The following is a 14,818-nucleotide window of genomic DNA, read 5'->3' on the forward strand; positions in this document are numbered from 1 at the left end:
ACTGATAAGACAACCATCCGCGTATGAGGATTCCAGCGAAAGTGAATACTCCAACAAGCTCATGCAGATACGTGCAACCAAAGACGTATATTGTACCCACAATATCGTCGATACTGACTGCTTTTCAGCTCCATAAGGTACAAGACGGCTCACCTGCCAAGTCTTAATTTATTCAGTGCGAAAACATTCTAAGGCATTGTTTGGGATGAATTATGGTTTTCGTTGAGCTTTTGGGACTAGGAGACCCGTAGTCAGAACGCCGCTGCTAAAATCAAGGTGCGTGGAAAACAGAGCGGTGCGGAGTTCATATTTTGCGCGCAAGAGTAACTGACCATCCCTTCAAGTTGGCGTGACTGTGTGAGGCCGCGAAGCAAGTGAACGAGGGAGGCGCCTCTATGTAAAGAAAACCATGTGCCCGGTTAAGTACAAGGGTGTAATTGCGAGACAAAGTAGCGCCACGTAGAGGACGGTGTAGGTAACCTTGAGCGAAGTGGAGATGGAGACGAGGCGAAGCGTCGCGGAGGAGGACGGTAGGTGGATGCGCGTATCGCTTTCGTCTCGTGATAACATCGTCCTCCTGCCCCGTACGCTGTGTGTTCGAGTGAATGCGTGCGACGGCGGGCCGACGTTGGCGGATCAAACTCGTGTGCGCAAAGGTAGGAAGCCCGCCGTATGCCGTCACGCACATGTAAGCCGAGCAGGGAAAGGAGGGGGAGGGGCGTTGTAATTCAGCCGCGAGTGGTCGCGCGGGCTTGAAAGCGGTATCCTTTAGGGGCACAATCTACGTAATCCCATGGCTATCTTCTCACCGATAAGTGTCTGTTGAAGCGACAGACAGAGGGAACGTCACTTCGCTCGCTGCTGCTGCCGCAATTCCTCACGCCAGCGTTTTGCATGCGAGTGTCCGGGGTGATCGAGGGTGAAGCGCTCATGTTTGCTTGTACGGGCTGACGCGATGCTGGGTGACAACATAGTATGTGAACGCTAAAAATGGCGCGTTCTACTCCAGCGGCTGCTTCGTATGGGGTAGCGTTGTTAACATGGCACTGAATACGATCCTTGGTGCGGACAGTATTAGTGTCAAAGTGCACCGAAATCCAATAGCGTCGTGTGCACTGTAGAACCCATACGCTTGCTCGTCACCTGCGTTTGCGAAGGATAACGTCACTGTAACTTTTCTTATATTCCGTTTTTAGGATGCGAGCTGAATACTTTACTCGCGTCAAAGAGGCACAAGATGTTCTGTGTCGCGTTACTTATGTTTCATCTTTGCGTGTAAGTGGTGGGCACATTGTGTGCAGTATGCAGAGGGCCAAAATAACTAACTCTTTGATAACTAATGACTTAGCTAATGAATGACAACCAAGGTAATTCTTATTGACTCCTAATAACGCTGTGTGGCCTGCTTGTGTATTAGCCAGTGTTTTCGTTTCGTTTGTGTGCCATGTCATTCTGTCACGCTGCAGTAAATAATGGACTATACATAAGACTTCAGCTTGGGGTAAGTAAGGCATTCCGCGATGAAGAGATGTACAGTACCTCGTTGCAAGGTGTGTACTACTTTATAAAATGTACGTCTTATACAACGGTGAGTCTTATACGAGAACGTTTTCGTAAACATGGCTGCTTTGGGAACAAAGTGCGTCTTATACAAATGTGCGAATTATACACAGGGAAATGCGGCATGTTCATACTTTAGAGGAAACGCAACAAATTCAGCAAAAGAGGATATGTTCACCGGAATACCCTTCGCAACTACACCTAAAATTTGAAACAACAGACAAGCAAGAGCTTCAAGTGGATGTATTATGTGTGTAGGTTGTGAGTATTATGTCGTATCGGTAATGCGTAATTTCTTAGATTCTCCAAAGAGGCGGTGCTACGAGGAATTCCTGCTGTACCAACGCTGATTTTATTATCGAAAGGGAACGGATTAATATTACAAATGGTGAACGCTTGAAACGATGTCAATAAATTTTTACTCCACTTCGGTGAAACAAAAACAAAAAACATATCCCTAGTCTAAAGCCATATTATTGCTCACATATCGAAAGGTTGCGCCAAAGCTCACGAAAATCTACAACCTAACAAAACAAACTAGAGTGCAGTTTACCAATAAACTTGATCAATACGAAAACCAGCTACCGTAATTACGAATGTTTAAGCGGATCCATTTAATCAAGAAAAGTACACTTTACTTAATATGGTTGCAATTCTCAGAGGGTACTGAAAATGCCCTGCTTACAAGTCAGAGGTGCTTATGAGAGTGTGTACATTAGAACAGTTTTTGTCTGCTTCAGATTTCGCAATTGTGATAAAGAGTTATGCACTGGGCACTCAAGTATTTTTTGGAGCTGTCAACAATTCTGGAAGAAAAAAGACAATTCTGTAAAAAAGAAAATTGCCTTATACAATCACTGTTTGTATGTATGTACGTATATATATATATATATATATATATATATATATATATATATATATATATATATATATATATATATATATATATATATATATATATATATATGTATGTATGTATGTATGTATGTATATAAGGTGCAGAAAAGAAGAGCGAAAGTAATGGATAGGATAAACGTAGAACGCGCGGCTTGCAGATGACTGTATGGAAGACTTGAATTGAGGAGAATCGTGGACCATGCTCCTTGAGATCCCGCGTGGTTTCCAAAGTATTTCATTCTGTGCGCTGTCATCGAGGTTAGGTGAAGAAAAATGGCCAGGCTTAGCTTGGTTAAGCCAAGAATGCGTTGCATATTGCGCGAGTTGGGGCCTAGCTTTTCCTCCGGCTGTCGTGACGTCAGGTCACGTGGTTGCGCTAAAGGTCAATGGTGGCTGCCCGGCCGCGCCCAAGGGCTGAACTGAGTGATTGCAATATGCGACGCATAAGAATAGAAGCAACTTAATAACAAACAGAGCAAACTTAAAAGAGAATAGACCCATATATGAGACGCGCAGCAATGAACAATGGCTCATAACCTCAATGGTGGCTGCGCGGCCGCGCCCAAGGGCTGAACTGAGTGATTGCCATATGCAACGCATAACACGAACACCTCCCGCTGTTAACATAAAGACCGAGGCGGTGGAAATGGTCCATTTGTTAGGTACGTGGTAAAGATTTTCACATTGTTCTGCCTCAAGTGAACTCATATAGGAAAGATGCGAGGGAAATTTAAGAGTCATAATTACGTGTACACCATACCCTTAGAGGGCATAAGTTTAACATGTTGTGGCTTTAGTTGGTGCAGCAGCCTCTCAAGTACTAAATAAATCAATTTCCCTTTCGCAATTGTTTGGTCAACTCCGAAATTAATTATGAGGACGCAGAAATTATGAGGACGCTGTTATCTGCAGAAACCCAACGTTTCTGCAGACAACAAAATGATGCAAGGGCTTAGAGCTCCGCTTTTCCTAATCACAGAGGAAGTGTGGCGCAATGCCGTGCGATCGAGTATAGCAGCAAAGATGTGCTTCCTGTGTTACTGTTAAGTTATCTTCAATAATTTATGCAGTTTGCGTCGCAAATTATCCTCGGTTCACTTAACTGTTTAAAAGTGTTCACCTGTTCACTACAAGCATCCATGAATCAGACGTAATTTCGATGAGAGACGACGAAAACTAAAAGCGTCAAGCATTAGGGTGCATGCAAATGATCTTTTAGTTTTGTATTCCCCTGCTTTCTTCTCTAGTGATCCTTCAATCGGCGTTTTCAGTAAAACGGCACAGAAAGTTATAACAATTTTTTCTGCACTCAATGTTGGTGTTTCTCAGTTGGGTTCATATTCAGCGCTCACAGTGCGTACACTATACTCGTGAGGTGTCTTTATCAGGTCAAAAAAAAACGCCTTGCAAAGTTTTTTGAACGGTAAGTATTTATTATGTCATGCTTGATAAAGCAAACTTCACGCAGATTCCTCGTTGATTCTGATAAAAGAAAATTCACTATCTATATTACACTAGAAAGGAAAAGGTAGCATTGAAAAACTTCCATTTAGGCATTGAGCAGCTACGCTGCGATAAGAGTACAAGTTGGTCATTCGTGCATGTCGCTTATCCTTTCGAACTGCTCAGTATTTCATTTATCTTACTGATTTGAAATGTTCTCTCTTTTTCATCATACTTCCCTTTTAAATTTTATTTCGAGCTACAGCCTAAGGACCTTGGCTAGTATGTCACAAATTTCTCTAGAGAAATACCTTCAGTTTTATGTAAATCCTTTGACATTTCTACTTGAAAAGTCAGGACACCAAAAACGATCAACTTCTGAAGATGTATAGATAAAATATGACGATCTCCTAAGTACCAGAAAGTAACTTAGACAGAGCTCAACATAGAGTATATCTAACCAGAAGTTGGCTAAAATTGTAAAGCTGGTGAGTCTCATGCATTTTTCTTTTCGTTTTCAGGTAGCAGCATTTTTCTCGTTTTTCATTTTCCAGAAGCCTGCGGAAAAAAGCCCCAACTTCTTGGAAGTTGTCCCTGCACTTCCTTAATCTCACTTGTGTAGGTGCTCTAGACGTTACAGGTAACAATCCAGCAGAACTTCCCCCGGAGCCACTGCAAATGTAACAATAGGAACATCGACGTCACACATCATTTAGGCAAGTAGCAAAAGTTATTTAGTATCAGCACATATAAGGCACTGGGAAAAGGAAACTAATCCTTTCACGTGGTTTTCCAACAAGGGAAGGCGGTTAACACCGGTAGACCTAAAAAAAACAGGAGGGAGTAAACCACTAGCAGTTGCCACTGCGAAAACTCATCAAACATTTTATACACTATGCATCACGATACATAATCCTAGGCACGCTGGCCCTGTTCGGTAAACCAGAACACTTTTTGAAGTCTCAAAATTATTTCACAACCTAAGAGCCCCCCGTATACAATCTCCGGGTGAGCTCACGTCAGTGGTGGCGTTTAAACTTCGTCCCGTTTATCATAGGGTAAAAAAATGGCCGCTCATTTCCGGGCCGCACGCTGGTCAGGTCCTCGCCCCGGTCCTTTCTGGCCGCGAGCTCGGTGACGCTCAGGATGGGGGCCTCCGGGGTCACGAAGGCGGACGTTCCGAACAGAACCGAACGTGCCATCTCTCCAAAGGCATTGTCGACGTCTCGGATGTTCGTTTCGTTAAATGCAGCTCCGTGCAACGCGTCGTACTGCAAACCCCATCGGAAGCGTGACAGAAAGTGTATGGCAAAAGCGTTCCGCCAATACGGGTAGGCGTGTGGCTTGTACAGGGCGTCCAGCATGTCCATTCCGGTTTCCAGGCCGTAGTGCATTCGATGGACGAGATGCGGATGCGGTTGGAACAGAACTTTTGGGGGTAGCTCGCCCGCGTTGTAGTACCAATTCGAGTCGTTAAACCTGCACATTGGAAAGTAGGACATTGGAGAGCCGGACCATTAAAGGGATAAAGTGCCCCCGCATCTCTACGCGCTTCGCAACAGACTTGTTAGAGACTGATGCGACGCATCTACGGAGATCTGTACCTCCAGACTGCCACGCACTACCCCTTGGTTTACTTAACGCCGGCCAAGTGCTTATTTTCTGGCTGTACTCTGGCCTTGTCCTCAGGCTAAAGGTTGCCCATAAGTTGCAAACTTACGCAAAACTTCAAGCCGAGGCAAGGCAGGCGGATGTTACGCCAATGATTACGCACGTGGGGCCTCCAACAGCCGCCTGTACACTTGCTCCAACTTTAAGCAACCAGTATAACCCAAAACCGAGCACCTGTTGCAGGAATGTCAAGCAGATGGTGTGCTGTGGAAAAATAATTTCCGTGTGGAACACACACGTGTAGGATCCCACCATTGGGTGGCCTAAAGGACTGTAACATGGCCCATGAGTCCCTGCCGGCTCTAGCCAGGATATTAGGGCTGTAACACCAGCTGTACATCCATAAGCTGGAATCGTGCCTTACACTCCCGGCACAGTATTCCGCATTCGCATTGTTCGTATTAGGCAAAGGAGGCAGTTCATCAATGCAACATCAATTCAGCCAATCAATAAGCCTGTGCTAATAGTACTCTTTCAAATCGAGTAGAATACCAGATTTAATAGTACCCACAGGGAATTTATTTAAATATGAAATACTTCTCGAATAACTCGCGAATTGAAAACAGTCGCCTTCACTCATAAATTTAAAACTATGATCACAATGTAGATAATTCAAAACGTTAACAACCTTCTGTCATTACATTGCACATTATGAAATATGGTTTACTTAAAGTACAAATGGAGCATTAGGCACCAATTATCAGCACAATTGTTACTTCCAGGGACGCACGAATGATCGTGGTTAACCTGGACGTGTCCACGGCTTCGAGTGCAGTAATGGTGGAAACTATGACCACTGGTGTTAAGGCAAAGGCAATAAAGGCACTTTCAATTAAGGTAGAGTTAATGAAGGCACTCGAACGAGCGACCTCTAACTGGAGCAAACAAGTAATATTAAGTAACAACGCTTTCGAATGAGAATGTCAATGAAGTTCTCGAATATCTCGTGATCACCCAGGCTTTCGCCTTCATCGCCCTTAGCGTATGCTAAAGTGACTGCAAAGCTCCTTTTTCTTTGGTCCCGTTGAAGTTATTGCTGCAAAGTGTATTGCTTCGTACAACCATTCTTTATGTTATTTGCCGGAATATGCATTTCTTGCGACTAAGTTTTCGTAGTATTACATATTCGCAAGAACTCTTGCCCAATGTACCTACGAGAAGATGGCAGAATATTTGATATAAAAAGCAATCTTTAGATAACTACGTGCGTGGTCAAGACTGTTACACTCGCAAAGGCACCGCCATGTTGAAATTCGAATTGTGGCATGCGCGATCATTCACACATATGCAGCAATAAATACCTAATATACCCCAACCACTTCGATTGTACTGCAAAAATAAACATCTGCACTTGATATTTGTATAGATTTTATGTGCGCTGCATCCCGTATTTCTTTCCTAGAAAGACCCAATATTTTCTTCTTCTTTATTTAATTATGTGTGTGTGTGAGGGTAAGTGTGTGGACCCCTAAACTAGCTAACTTATCGACTCCCATATCCTCGGTGCTCTGGGTCTTCTATGAATCGCTTCTTGAAGTCCACGCCTGCTGTTGATTCACACTGAGAACTCAACTGCCCCTGCACTGGGCCTTAGAAGAGAACCATCCTAAATACCAGGAGCCTTCATTGCTCCACTGCAATATACAATCCTGTTGCGTCCTTTTGTTTTATACGTTCGCGCTTAAGTTGGGCATTCGCCTGGTGAACTGGCAAACATCAAGATGTTGTATCATGGCGGCGCGTGAGCGGTTTCCGCTTGGATGCATGAGCGCTGTGCAGTAGCCTTTTTTTTTCCTTTCTACGGAGTCAGTTATGTTGGTTGTAGGGTCCTATACTAGGGCGATTCTATTCGCTCCGAACTATGGAACCCGCTTCTCAGGGGAGAAAGTAGTATCCCTAGTAGTAAAGTAGTACAGAAGTAGCAGCCGACTTACCGGTGGTAGGTGTCTAGGTAGAGACGAAGGAAGCGCGAATTCTTGTGAAAGAACATCACCATGTTTCCCATGTTGTCCCCGCTCCCAAAACTGAGGCTTGCCTCGTATCGCAGGAACCGTCGCAGAGATTGAATCACGAACACATCTCGGTCAAAGTAGTATCCTCCGTAGCGCATCAGCACTCTCATGCGGAGAACGTCTGTAGCGTGGTGGGATACCTACGTCAGAAATGCAGGTGTAGAGCACGGAATTCGGCATCGATTTCAGTCCTACACTGGGTCACATTCAAAAAGTAAGTTATATTTAGTCACTAGTGCCTCGGGTACTATTCAGTCCCTCATATAGATAATGTAATGGGGTGTATTGAACAGTTCTGATGGTAGCGTCTGTACGTAACCGAGAAGGTAGGTGACGCATAGCAGGAACAGCTGCTTTCCCTAACGGCTCACACTCGTGCTAAGCACTGGCGATCCGGCTGGCCCATTACTTGCACTGCAGGCATGGAAAACACGATCTGGCTGGCCTTGTCCTTGTGCTATTTTTCCTCATTACAATTACCCGCGGTGCAAAAGCGGAGGCATCCTTGCGACGTGTGACGTAGGCACGAGCGGGTCATAGAATTGTTTCAGGCGGGGAACGTGAACACCATCCCGTCCATGGCGGCGCTTATCGGATGTCGGTGTAAGCGACTGCATGACATATTTGAACGGAGAGGTTCGTTCGACGATGCGGTATGGTCCATCATACAGCGAGAGAAGTTTGGTCGATAGTCCTGGCGTGGACAACAAGAGAAGTGTGCCGGGAGCGAAGTTGGGATTGCGAAGTCGGCGGAGGTGAACTTTCGGGCCAATTGACGGCATTCCTCGGCGTATCGGGCGACGGGTGAAACGGGAGCACAGTCTCACGTGTCTCGTTTATACCCCAAAACCGTATCGACGGTATGGGAAGGATTGTGACCGTAAAGAAGAAAGAATGGTGAAAATCCTGTAGTACTTTGTGCAGCCGTACTGTATGCATACGTGACAAATGGGAGGATGATGTCCCAGTTTGTATGCTCCGATGAAACGTATACACGGTGAGCATATCAACAAGGGTACGATTGAAATACTGCGTAAGCCCGCTAGCTTGAGGATGGTGCGCCGTAGTGGACCGGTGAACTAGGCAGCATTCAGCAAGCTTGAGCCACCTGCGACAAAAACACATGGCTTCTATTACTCAGCAGCTCCCGAGGTGGGCCATGACGAAGAATGAAACGATGGAGCAGTAAGGAGGCAGCGTCAGTGGTGTCACTGCAGGTAGAGCGGTGGTTTCAGCACAGCGTGTGAGTTGATCAACTGCGACAATAATCCATTGTTTGCAAGCGGGTGGTAGTTGTAGCGGACCGTACAGGTCAATTCCCACACGGTCGAAGGCACGAGCAGGGCACGGAAGTGACTCCAATAAACCGTGGCCCTGATGAGGCGGATATTTGCGGCGTTGGCAAATATCCGCCGTATTCCACCCAGCCCACCCTTTGTTGGTTATACTCTTTAAAAGCCCCGTCTGGACGCCTTGCCCGCTGGACTCTGTCAAGTGACGGAATGTGAAGTGTGGTGAAAAGGAGGGGAACGTCTTTGTGGGTTATGAGGAGTTCCGAAGGAGTGAAGAGGACAGCGCCGCAGAAGACGGGAACAACGGCAGACGAGTACGACGGTATGGCGATGTCTTGTCGAAGGACTAGCTTACAGGGAATAGAAGTTGCGCCGACAAGGCACACTTTACACAGAGGCGATAATTCGACTTCAGCACGGGTACAATCGATGACGGCATTCCTTCGCGAAAGAAAGTCCTACCCGTATTCTTCAAGCACAGAGTCCAGTGGGCAAGGCGTCCAGACGGGGCTTTAAAAGAGTATAACCAAGAAAGGGTGCGCTGGCAGCGGAGAGAGGCACAGAGCGTGAGCGTCAGTGAGCTGGTGACGTGAGCGGTAGATGACGTGTATGTCGTATTCTTGAATGCGCAGAGTCCAGCGGGCAAGGCGTCCAGGCGGGGCTTTTAAAGAGTATAACCAACAAAGGGTGGGTGCTGGCACGAGCGGACAAATTTTTGGACAAAAACAAACATTCCTCCCCTGTAGTAACGTTGCCGCATGGGCTCATACGTCTTCAAAACGCCTGCGTGCGCACATTGTGGGTCAGTATGAAAGGATGCGCAAATGTCGGAACGAAAAGTCCTAGGGATAACCAGGAGTCACTTGCGAGCATGGGGCTGGTAGTTGTGTCGATACAATAGGTTATCCTAGACAGCAGGGAGCGGGAGATGGGAGATGCAGGCGAGCCAGAAAGGAGATCCAAAAGAGAGGCCACCCAAGGATCCTTGCGCTGTTCTGATGCGAAAGTGTCGATGTCGACCGAGGATACCGCTTCAGCGGGGGGGGATGTAGTCGTGTCGGCTGGCAGCGGAGAGAGGCACAGAGCGTCAGCGTCAGTGAGCTGGTGACGTGAGCGGTAGATGACGTGTATGTCGTATTCTTCAATGCACAGAGCCCAGCGGGCAAGGCGTCCAGACGGGGCTTTTAAAGAGTATAACCAACAAAGGGTGGGATGGTCAGTAACCACATTGAAAGGCCTTCCGTATAAATAAAGGTGAAACTTCCCGAGTGCCGAAATGATGGCCAGGCATTCTTTTCCTGTGACGCTGTAATTGCGTTCCGCTTTGGTCACCGCACGACTGGCGTAAGGAGCGACGTACTCAGAGTATCCAGGCTTGCGCGGCGCAAGAACAGCGCCAAGACGCATACCACTGGCCTCGGTATGCACTTCACTTGGGGCGGTGGGGTCGTAGTGTCGCAGTATAGGCGGTGACGTCAGGAGATGGCGTAAGGCCACGAACGCGGTGTCGCATGCATGAAACCAGGAGGATAGGTCGTTGGCGCCACTTAAGAGCTGTGTCAGAGGCGATATAATCGAGGCAAAATTGAGAACGAAGCGTCAGAAGTAAGAATAGAGGCCGACGAAGGCGCAAAGTTCTTTGAGCGCCTTAGGTTTAGGAAACTCTGCCACAGCGCGAAGTTTTGATGGGTCGGAGCAAATGCCGTCTTGCGATACGAGGTGACCTAGAATCATCAGCACTTGCCAAAGCCGAAGAAGATGCGTGCTGAAATCAGAGGCGAACACAAGGATGTCGTCGAGGCAGCATAAACACGTGCTCCATTTAGGCCGCGCATGGTATTGTCGATCATTCGTTCAAACATAGCAAGCGCATTGCATAGGCCAAATGGCATCACAATAAATTCGTATAAGCCATTTGGAGTAATGAATGCAGTGTTAGGGCGACCAACTGCTGACATTGGGACCTGCCAGTAGACCAATCCAACGAAGAGAAGAATTCAGCGCCTTGCAGGCTGTCCTGAGCGTCGTCAATGCGCTGTAGAAGGTAGATGTCTTTTCGCGTTATCTTATTAAGACGGCGATAATCAACGCACAACAGAATGGAATGATCTTTCTATTTCTGACGAGAAGCACCGCTGCTGCCCATGGGCTATTGGAAGGTCGAATGACGCCGCCTGAAGCATGTCGTCCACGAGCTCAGTGATCACCTGAAGCTCCTTGGGGGAGACGCCGTACGGGCGATGCCGCAATGGCGCGTTTGAGCTAGTGTCGATGTGGTGGCTGACGGGTGTCGTGAGACCCAGAATAGGCTCAGTGATATCACTAGAAGAACGGAACTGGGCAAGCAAGTCAAGAAGCTGGGAGCGCTGTTCGGAAGTAAGGTCATCTGCAATGTAAGGCGTGAATAAATCAGGTGATGGCGGAGCAGAAGTGGAAAGGGCACAGAAGTAAGTGAGCTCTGCATACGAGGCATCCGGCACGTCCGTCATAAACATGTCATCAAGAGGCTGAAGACGGCCATGTGCTGTAGGAAGTGGATTGGAGACAACGATAGAGCTGAAACAAGCTGAAATGTCAAGTGTGGTGAAAAGGAGGGGAACGTCTTTGTGGGTTATTAGGAGTTCCGAAGGAGTGAAGAGGACAGCGCCGCAGAAGACTGGAACAATTGCAGACGAGTACGGCGGTATGGCGATGTCTTCCCGAAGGACTAGCTTAGAGGGAAGTGAAGTGGCGCCGACAAGGGGCACGTCACACAGAGGCGAGAATTCGACTTCAGCGCGGGTGATATTGATGACGGCATCAATTCGCGAAAGAAAGTCCCACCCAAGTATCGCGTCGTGGTAGCAGGACTGCAGAACCCCAAACTCCACAATATTGAGAACGCCCTGAGTAACAACTCTAGCTGTGCATCCTGCTGTGAAGGCTGAAGTGGTTGGGCGCTTGCTGTGCGAAGAGAAAACCCATAAAGTGGCGTCGTAACGTTTTGTAAAGCGCGAGAGAGGCGTTCATTTAGGAAGGACATGGCTGCTCCAGTAATAATTAGCGCAAAGGTAGGGACGCCGCCAACTGTAAGGTTGACATCGTTCCAACACGACAATCGCGGACTCGTACAGATATATGGCGACGCAGTTGCTGCCTCCTGAAATGTGGCGCTTAGTTTTCCTCTTGCGTGGGTGAAGGGAGCCTACGCATGGGGCTCAACTAGCGGCCACACGGGGAAGGTGAACCGCGTGTGAGTACCGGACGCTCGGCTGGTGGCCTGTTCCACTGCCGACTAAAACAAGTGTAGGGAAAGGTTGCAGGTCGGCGTAGGGAGGCGACTTCGCAAACGCATCAGAGTGCAACATTCGTCGGTGGCAGAGTCGTGCAACATGGCCGTGAATACCACAGGCATAACATATGGGCCTGTTGTCTTGCGCGCGCCAAGGATTAGCAAGAGCTGGAGCAGGTCAATGAACGGGATGATGAAAGGGTGGTAGCGGCCGTGAATGCAGCTCAACGAGTGGTTGACGAGGAGGAAGAGCGGTGAGGAATGCGCAAGTGTCGCGGTGATAGGGTACTGCTGATGCTGCATTCGTAGAGCCTCAGCAACTTGGTCTTCAATAACCTGCCGGATCGTAGGGGCGAGGTGTGTCGGAGGCTCTTGCGGCAGGGGCTGCTGTTCGGATAGCTCCGCGAAGGGTAGTAGAGAAAGCTGACATGCAACTTCCTCCGGCGGGAAAGCAAAAATTCGTGTTAGCAGGGCCGACCAATCAGAGAAGACTATCATGGAAGAGACGGCCTCTTCAGTCACTGACGGGCGCCTGGTGAAATCGCGCTGCCTCCTCAACTCGTCGTAGCTTTGGCACTATTTATGAGCTCTGCTACGGTGCAAGGACTCTGTCATCGGCGATGGCCCTCAAAATGTCATCGGCGATGCCCTTCAATATGTGCTTCAATTTGTCATTTTCGGGCATAAAAGCATCCAAACGTTTGCATGGGTCATGAACCTCTTCAATATACCAGGTGAATGTATCACCGGGTTGCTGCGCTCTCTCTCGTAACCACTGCTCGGCGCGCAACTTGGAAACGGTGGGGCAACCGAAATCTTCAGCGAAACTCGTCTTCAACGCAGACCAGGACTGAAAGTCGGCTTCGTGATTCTTAAACCACAGGTGAGCCACTCTCGCAAGGTAGAAGATGACGGCATTCAACTTGGCGGTATCGTTAGATTGATTGTACAAGCTCACCCGTTCGTAGTTAGACAACCAGTCATTGACGCCCTGATCATCCGTACCACTGAAAACCGCTGGATGGCTTTGCGGGACAGCGCCAGAGCAGGCAATGAAGAGTGACGGCGACGTCGACTGGGGAGAGTCACGCATGACGCGAGCAGAGTCTGGGACCAGAGTTATAAGGTGTAGATGTTTTCGTATACCCCGCACCTTCCAGCAATTGTAATAGGATGTATGGAACAGTTCAGATGGAGCGTCTGTTCGTACCCGAGAAAGCAGGTGACGAAGAGCCGGAACAGCTTGTTGACCCAACTACTCACACTCGTGCTAAGCACTGCCCATCCGGCCAGCCCACTGGTTGCACTGCAGGCATGGAACAGCCGATCTGGCTGGCCTTATCCTTGTGCTCTTCTTCTTCATTACAATAATATTGCTGAGCCTGGGTGCATGTTTAGCCACATAATTTCATGTTTGCCATCAACGCTATAGGTTGCAACATATAGCATAGCTATAAGTCAGGCTCAGCATAGTTTCCTATACGGGTTCTAATTTTGCGCATCGCAACGTGCTCTAGCGGTAGAATAAGGCGCTGAATGGCTAGTACGTTTGCTAAAGGGTAGTTTGGGTAATCTATAGCAAGAACGAACACCTTTTTGTGCCAACACTTCCTACTAGAGCACATTGAGTAATAATGAAATATACTGAGGAACCTAAACTATATAAGGCAAATATATTCAAGTGCTTTTGAGGACATCGTCCATGCACTTAGTAATTTTTAGTCTTCATCTGTAGTGCGACCTATGAAGACAATCCTGTCAATCACCTTAGAGTATTTCACATACACGGTGCTTCATTAAGGATATGCAGAATCTTCATGAAAAGAATGCAGGCGCAGCAAACGCGGTATCTTGCAAAGGAGTTTCTAGACGAGTTGCTCTTAATAACGTGAGTTTCATGACCATATTTTAAAGAAACGCGTAAATGACTATTATGAGTACGAAACGCAATGTTTCTACGAGGAAAAGTCGTTTTCCGTGAATAGCTTATGAAAAAATAAACACCTTTTCTAAGTATCGGGAGGAAAGAGATCCTACGAGCCCAACTACACGTCCAGAATGAAAGGCACTTTTCTTCCGTGGCAAGAAAAGCGTCCCGAACCGTTCCGGACGTCTCGAAACAACCAAAAACGTTTTTCCATAGGAATGAGTATGTGAATATAATAATTAATCTTGTGAATGCAAGATGTCTAATCCAGTACAACGATTAACAGGATTGATATCCTTACGAAGCAGTCACAAAATCAAACGCAGGATGTTGCATATGAGCATGCTAAAACCAAGCGCGTGTGGATGGGCCCTGACACGCGCATGTGATGAATCCGAATCGAATAAAGTGGCAGGATGAGCGCGATTTTGCTCGTTCGTGACCAACTTGCGGTAAATACATTTAACTCGATTCAACTTCTTCATTGGCTACACGTACGGCTATGACGCAGTGCATGCGTCATCGTGGGAATTTCGAATGCAAGAGCTCCCGGGGTGACGCATGGCAGTGGTGCGCTCAAATACTCGTAATCCCTGGCTATGCATATGGCATGCATATGCGTCCTTCCTTCAAAACTTACCATAGTTAGCTGCTGTGCTGCTGTGTACTAATTCTTCTATAGTGTTGGCTCAGCGAGCATTGAAATGACAACTACTTCACACAGGTTTACTACAGTCTAAAGACT

At 47.4% G+C, this 14,818-nt stretch overlaps 1 protein-coding gene across 2 annotated transcripts in view; it reads right to left on the reverse strand.

The window, feature by feature from the left end:
• Window positions 1-4,436: 4,436 nt before the first annotated feature.
• Window positions 4,437-14,818, reverse strand: part of LOC135916315 (uncharacterized) — a 40,471-nt gene continuing 30,089 nt past the window's right edge. Inside the window, exons 6-7 of one of the 2 annotated variants that reach the window (XM_070540391.1) lie at window positions 7,506-7,723; window positions 4,437-5,379 (exon numbers count right to left, since the gene is read on the reverse strand). In XM_070540391.1, coding sequence (XP_070396492.1) covers window positions 4,920-5,379; window positions 7,506-7,723 — 678 coding nt within the window. In that variant the 3' untranslated portion in view covers window positions 4,437-4,919. The remainder of the gene's footprint in view (window positions 5,380-7,505; window positions 7,724-14,818) is intronic. The other variant, XM_070540389.1, reaches the window with a different exon arrangement.

Source organism: Dermacentor albipictus, chromosome 6 (assembly GCF_038994185.2).
Source record: "Dermacentor albipictus isolate Rhodes 1998 colony chromosome 6, USDA_Dalb.pri_finalv2, whole genome shotgun sequence".
NCBI classification, from domain to species: domain Eukaryota; kingdom Metazoa; phylum Arthropoda; class Arachnida; order Ixodida; family Ixodidae; genus Dermacentor; species Dermacentor albipictus.